General features: G+C 44.2%; 1 protein-coding gene across 7 annotated transcripts in view; it reads left to right on the top strand.

Annotated features, from left to right (window-relative positions):
* SLC4A4 (solute carrier family 4 member 4) overlaps positions 1-7,207 on the top strand; it is a 195,245-nt gene extending 188,038 nt beyond the window's left edge. For all 7 annotated transcript variants that reach the window (XM_081876690.1, XM_081876692.1, XM_081876687.1 and 4 more), the window contains 2 exons: positions 1,323-1,402; positions 2,705-7,207. In XM_081876690.1, the coding sequence (XP_081732816.1) occupies positions 1,323-1,402; positions 2,705-2,807 (183 nt within the window). In that variant the 3' untranslated portion in view covers positions 2,808-7,207. The remainder of the gene's footprint in view (positions 1-1,322; positions 1,403-2,704) is intronic.
* Positions 7,208-7,453: the final 246 nt, after the last annotated feature.

Raw genomic sequence — 7,453 nt, forward strand, 5'->3', positions numbered from 1 at the left:
CACTGCAGCCCCACTTCTGCTTACTCCCTTGCCTATCTTCTTTTTGTTGCTTTATTGATTGCATATGGCAGGTCTAGTATGGTTCCATGTGCATTTTGCTGAATAGTAGGAATCGTGCAAAACTCGCAGGTGGATATTTTGTGAGTTGGTGGAAGAAGAATGCATGGCTTGGCTCTCTGCAGATATAAACCAAGTGGCAAATATCCTAGGGGGGAAATATCAGTGTAGACTCAATCAGAACCTGCCTGCCCTCATGGTGCCAATGCAACATGCGGAGCAAGAGAACCAGACTTGCAGACTGCCTATTTTGGGTAGGGGGAGATGGTGGAAAGAGATGGGCTTGTTAGACATGCTAATTGAATGGAATGATGCTGGCTGGGTGGGTAGACAGGAAGACGGTAAGTGACAAAAGCTTCAGATGCAGGAGAGATGGAATAAGTAAGGTGTAGCACTGGTGAGCGGGTTGCTTGGTTCAGGGGTAACTATGGTGACAGCAGAACAATCAGATGGGACCACAAATGTCTATTAAAAAGTTGCTACATCTTTGAATACTAAACTGCCATTTTGTTGTCTTCACTGAAGTGTCACAAGTCCTCTCCATCCCAGGAAAATGGAGCTTTCCATTTCCCTCTTGAGTGTGGATGGGGATAGAGATGGAGAAGCTGTGGTCCTCCAGGGGTTGTTGCATTCCCATCACAAATCAATCCCCAAGCAGGGTGGCCATTGGGCAGAGATGATGGAACTGGAGCCCAAGAGGGTTGCCATATGTCCGGAATTTCCCAGACATGTCCAGGATTTCCCCAGCGAAATTAGCATCCCGGGAGGAATTTCGAAAAATCATTAAAGTGTCCGGGTTTTTGCCAACAGAACAAGTAAGCATCTGTTTGACCAAACAACTTTTTGGGTGATTCCCCCGCCCCCTAAAAAATAACTTTTGTGTCTGGACCTTTTACTTCTTGAAATATGGCAGCCCTAGAGTCAAACAACATCTGAAGATCCGCAGCTTGAACGCAAAAATATCCTGTGTTGTTTAACGCCTACATGAAATCACTGAGTGGGGTCACCCGGAGTTTTGCAGTACGTTGTCTGCAATATGTTGATGGCACACAGCTCTGCTTCCTCTTTGCACTTGGAGGTGTGGCATTCGATTTCCTGGGCCGCCATCTTGCCTTGGTAATGGGCAACTTTGTACTGGGCTCAAGATGTAGCAACTTTATTTTAGCTGCTTTGTGTTTATTCATAAATAAAAGAGGGGTAGAGATTTCTAAAATCAAGCAGTTGATAAGCATTATTATTTTATTTTTCCAAAAAAAAAATAACAGGAGAAAAATCACCAACATTCCTTGAACGCCATACATCATGCTGATAAAATTCCTTTCCTGCACTCCCACACAATGCCAAGGTGAGGATCTATATGGATGTATGACCTGCAAGCAAACTATTTGTAATTCATCTTTTTCATTGGTATGGTGGGTTGAAACTCCAGTGCAGAAGTTCCACTGCAAATGAAATAAAGCTTTGACAGCAATCTAAATGTGCCGGGATCAAGCCCTTACGCAGAATCAGCAAAAGTGAATGATTCGGTGAAGCTTGTCACTTTCTCAAAATGTTTGGTGTCACCGAAACATTGATTCCTTCTGGGCGAAATAAGTCACCTGCATAAAAAGTTAAAGCTCTTTTATAGAGCTGGCATTTGCCTAACACTATTACTTGTTCTTAAGCATCTCCCATGCATCACAGCCTGTGATGAACCAGGATGAACCCAGGCTGTGATGCATGGGAGATGCTTAAGAACAAGTAATCGTGTAGCAGATGGTGTCCTTTTGAGCGGGGCGGGTGGGACAGAAATGACAACCAGAAAGGAAAGCATGATGCAATAGGGGCAAATGTCAGGTTCTGCACTTAAAACCAGCTGCCCAAATATAAGATTGGGGGGTGGGGAGGACACCTGGATTCCCAGTAGTACATGTGAAAAGGATCTAAGGATCTTAGTAGACCACAAGCTAAACACGAGTCAACAGTGCAATGCTTTGTCACAGGGACTTATGGGAATTTGCAGCCCGGCAACTTCGGGGGGGGGGCAAGAGGTAACCTCATCTTTGAATTGCAAGATGGCAGCACCACCCAGCAAGTCTAATTATGGTTTTCTGCTGTAGAATATAAATAACCAGGTGTCAGGGAACTCTGGAAGGTACCCACTTGGGGAAATCCGCTTTACGAACTATACCACACTTGCCTTCTCCTTGGGATGTATCTAGAAAGGCATTCTGTGCCAAGGCTTCTAGAATTGCTCCATGCCAGTGTGTTTATTCCTGCACGTATCACGTAAGAAATAACTTCCCACCCAGTTGAAACATACCTCCCAAAGTTAGGGAACATCTCTGGGCCTTCTCTTTAAACCCTGGCCCATGTTCCAGCGCACTATGCAAGTCCTACATGACATAAACCTTTGTTGCATTTTCAAATGTTCAAAGGAACATTCAAAGGAACATTATTATCCTGTATCTACAGGGGCTCCACCAGCAGAATGGGGTAATTGCAACCAACTCTGTTGCTGTCTTCATATCACTGTTGGGTAGTTTTCATATTATTGCACCCACATAAAAGATAGGGGTGGTTAGAATGAGCAAGGGAGGGGGGATTCATCTGAGTGTATAAATTCTGCTTTGATGATTTTGGTTTTCTTTCTCGTCTCTCTCTCCAGCCCTCCACGAACTCCAATGAAAGTTGTGCCTCAAATTAGAATAGAGCTTGATCCTGAAGACAGTTATTTCTGGAGGAGCAAGGGAACAGAAACTACATTGTAATGTGTTCGTTAATCTTCAGCTGAAACCGGCTTTTTACCTTTTCATCCTCCTCCTCCTTTACTACTAGCCAAATATCCAAAATGCTCTCTGCCTAGGTAAAACCAAGGCAGATTCTTCTCTTGAAAGCATTTAAGTTTTTCCCCCTCCTTACCTCTGTTTATTTCCCCCCACTCGCTCCTTGCTTTCATTCTGACCAAGACACTTTTCTTTCTTGGTTTTGCCTTTTCAGTCACACACAATACGTCGTACGCCCTCCTCTTGAGCTTTTCAGCAGAGGGGTGGAAGTATTAAGGATATATTATCACAGCTTTGTGAAACGTCAGCAGAACTGACTGGGGTTTTTTTTTTTAGTTGTGAATCAGTGTTTTTCTTCTGTTTTGGCCCCCGCCCACATGTCTTTTCTCTCTTTATCAGAACAAAACTGACCTCTGGTCTAATTCACCACCCTTTCTCATTAGTCCTCTGCTCCGGTAAAATGCTGCTAACCGTAACATGTTCTTAACATCACCCGTGCTTCAATAGTCTCAAGCAAAGGAATCAAAAATGGTACACCCCATTCCCCCATCACTGTTGTGAGTGTGTGGACCCTACCCTTTGCAACTTCTATTCTGTCCCAATTTAATGGATTCTTAACCTGTCGGCTGCATTGACAAGTGTTATTTTCTTTTCTTTCTCCCCCCCCCTTCATTGTTTTTGTTTTAAATTATGGGGGCCTAACCTGCGACTTATATTTTTTTTGTCAATTTTTTAACTGTTTTTTTTAAAGAATTACTGTAAAAAAAAATGAATTTTTTTCCTGCAGCAGGAAACATAATAGTTTTCAGTAGTTCTACCTCTTATTTCTAGATGTCGGACTTTCTCTTTAAAAAAAAGGAAAAGAAGATTAATAAGAATAATAATAATTGTATAGTATGTTATATAATGTGATTTTTACAAAAAGAAGAAAAAACAGAAAAAAACAGAAACAAAACCACAATCTCAAGGGTATATGGCATGGAACTGAAATCAGATAATATTAATACCTTTCATTGGAACCTTTCTTTCTTTCTTTCCTTCCTTCCTTAACAACCTGATCACCCAGCGGTTGAGTTTGGACATGAAGCTGAGCTACGGCTAAGCAAATTAGCAAATTAGTTTGTGCATGAAGCTCAAGCTTCCCTGTTTTCTTCCTCCCTCCCTCTTGCCACAGAATAGCTGGCTTTGTGTTACACCCAAATCGGGACTTGCGGTTTGTTTCCTCTCCAAACCGAACACAATCTAAAAGCCAAGGTTTGTTGTTGGTTTCCCAGTTTGGGAGGACCACAGACCACAACTGCTGATTTAGATTATAATACCAAGCTAGCTACTCCATGTTTTGTTCTCCTGCTGGATGAAGGGAGAAACCCGTATGCAAGAGGCTAATTTGCTTAACCATAGTTGTAGCTTAGCGTCAACACTGAGTTGCAGCCAATGAAGGAATCGGGGCCCAAGTTTAAACGTCATGTGATTTTTTTGGGTGGTTCTGTTGAACGCAACCAGCACAATCGGCCCACTCTGCTGCCACACTGGCGCCATTCATCTCGTGGAGACCTCTGCGCAGACGCCGTCAGCGTGAACGAGGAGTGCGCAGCCGAAACAATTTGCAAACTCCCTTCCGACGGGGAATGAGTAAGGTCAAATGAGCAGATGCAGACTATAGTCATGTGTTGAGTCCCTGTCCAGAATTGTTAGTGTTATTTCATTTATACACACTTGTTGGCACGTACGTGTATGTGTGTGTGTGTGTGTGTGTGTGTGTGTCCACACAGGCAGTGCTTTTTTCCTTTAAAAAACTGTTTAGGGGTACTCTCATTTTGACTCGAGAAAATCACCATTTTATAGTTCAAACCGGGGGAAATAAATGCAGTAAATGGACAAAAGTACAAAGATTCATAAAATGTTAAGGGGTGTGCGTACCCCTGTGTACCCCCCCAGAAAAAAGCACTGCACACAGGTGTAAAAAAGTGGTGTGGAACTGATGAGTGGGGAGGCACTTCTAATGCCTTAATTACCAGCCTCATTCCTGCCTACCCAAACGTTATGTAGAGTAGATTTAAAGTCCTCCAGGCAAGGGTGATATCAAGGCTACAACCACACTAAGTTACTTTTCACCCTGTGTCAATCTATATAGAGTAAAATCCCATTATGTGTCTTTTTGGGGGGACTGTGCTACTTCATACTGCATGTGGGAGGAATGACATGTTTGTAGTTCCCCCGCAAAAACCTCACTGCACAGAGAGCACGTTCTGGAGAATGGTTTTAGGCTATCCTTCTCGCTGATGTGTTAGGGCAGCGGTTCTCAACCTGTGGGTCCCCAGATGTTGTTGGACTACAACTCCCATCATCCCTGACCGCCGGTCATGCTGGCTAGGAATGATGGGAGTTGTAGTCCAACAACATCTGGGGACACACAGGTTGAGAAACATTGTGCTAGGGTTTTTTTTTTAATTATAAAAGTGTTCAGATAATATTTCCTTTGAGAGAAAATCTAAAACATGATCTCCACCACCTGTAGCCTGGGAAAAAGTGCCCCACGTGATTCTGCTGCGCATATAGATTGGCTCCAAATCCAACTAGGTCTAGGTGCACAGCGGATGAGATGCAGAGGTATAAAAATAGGATGGGCATTATATGCAGTGGCTGTTAAAAGCCATAATTAGAAACTGGCTGTAGCGACTCCAGTGACTCTCAGAATGCTCTTTAGCCAGGCTACTCTTGCAAGGGAGGACTAAGGACACCGGGCATGATCCAGGCAATCCCTGAGCAGCAGCTTGGGTGTGAACCCGGGACATCTCCCTTTTTTCTCAAACAGCAGCTCCTCGCGCTGCATTTGGGTTGAGACTTTAAGGCTCCCCAGAGTTTTGTAGGCGGTTTGGGAGCATGCAAGAGCTGGCGTCCCCATAGCACATAGATTGCTGACCACACCGCCCTTCTGGGTTAGGACCAGTGTGCTGTGTATGGGTCTGTATCTACTGGCACTCTCACACAAGAGTAGTTTTGCTCCAGCAGCCAAGTACCTCACTTCTGTGCTTGTCCAAACCACCACTTCATTGGAGACTCCTGTTGTCACAGGTATCGAACAGCGCAGTGTGCCTTGGATTCTCCACTGATCTGGCAGTGCAGAGAGCGTGGAAGCGAGTTTCTTTTCTGCAAGAGTAAAATCCTGCTTGCGGGAGCAGAGACCCATTTGACCTCCCTGGTTTTAGCTGGGAGTGATTCTGTATACGTACCAAGGTGCAAAGCACAAAAGGAAGCCGAGAACCTTGAAACCAACAGTGACATTTTTGAGATGTTATGTGACACACACACACACATGCCCATTTTCCCATTGATATGTTCCTAGTGGTCATTGTCTCCTGACAAGGGTCTTCCACTCCTCAACATGTACTTGAATTTACTCTTGTAACTTCTGACTATAGAAAATGGCAATGGACTTGAGGGGGAGACAATTCTGTTTTCAGTTGCTTGTACCACTTAAATCTTTTGGGTGGGGCAGTGGAGGAGGAGGAGGAAGGAACAAGGGTTGGAGGTATTGCACTTCATGCACTCCTGGCCTTCATCGTGCCTGGCTGCACCATTAATTTATTTATTTTGCAGTTTCCAACGCTAAGGGTCTATTTACACTACAGCTGCAAATCGTTCTTTTTGCCAGTCTAACTGGCATGGCTTCCCTCTGAAAACGAGCGCTGGGAATTGTTGTTTGGTGAGGGTGCAGAGAAGTCTCCGTTCGGGGTCTCCGTTCCACATGGCCTCTCACCACAGAAATCCCCTTAGATGAAAGAATGGCTATAAAACCAGACTGTGTAGTGTAAAGTTACCCTCTAAATATTTCAGCTACAGGAAATGAGCACTTTTTGTGTAGTATTTGGTTTCTGTGCAGGAGCGTTTTGGTTCCTGTGTGTTGTGAGAGTAAGGCCTGGCTCACACATAATACTAAGCTATGGTTTTGTTAAGCTGCTATTTGCTCAACCAACGATGGGTAAACCTCGACTTTCACAGATGATCAGACAGACCATGGCTTGTTTCCTCCAAAGCTACTTTACAGTTGCTCTTGCCTCATGTCTGTGTTACTTGGTGAACATCTGGGTTGGAGCACCGAAACAAGCCATGGTTCAGGAAAGGTGCTGGCTTCACATATAACACCAAGCCATGCCAAGGTTTATAAACCAGGAACAAGCCATGGCTTCAAGGTGTGGTTTTGGGCAGAAAACTGGTCACAGTGAAGCTGCTGGGCAGAGTTCACACATGACGCTAAACCATGGTTTGTTAAACCATGGCTCATTGTTATGTGCTAGCCAGACCCAGTTGTCTCACTGGTTGTCAAAGTCACAGCTCCCTTCTGTTTAAGACCATGGGAGTGATTGGGAACCTGGAAGAACAAAGTTTCACATATAAATGGGATACAGAAGAATAGAGAGATGGCTGTAGCAACATATTCATGTGTGTGGTGCCATAGAGCTCCGAGGTTACTGCACCATAAATCTCATCCCATCACTGGACTGATGTCAGTTGAGAGAAGGAATAGAGAGTGACTGAGTGAAGCATACTTTCAGGATGCACAAAACCCTTCTGATTCTTACCAGAAGTAAACTGCTTTGCAGCTTGGAAGCTTGCTATTCTCTCCTATA

The sequence above is a fragment of the Podarcis erhardii genome, assembly GCF_964252035.2.
Source record: "Podarcis erhardii genome assembly, chromosome: 9".
Classification (NCBI taxonomy): domain Eukaryota; kingdom Metazoa; phylum Chordata; class Lepidosauria; order Squamata; family Lacertidae; genus Podarcis; species Podarcis erhardii.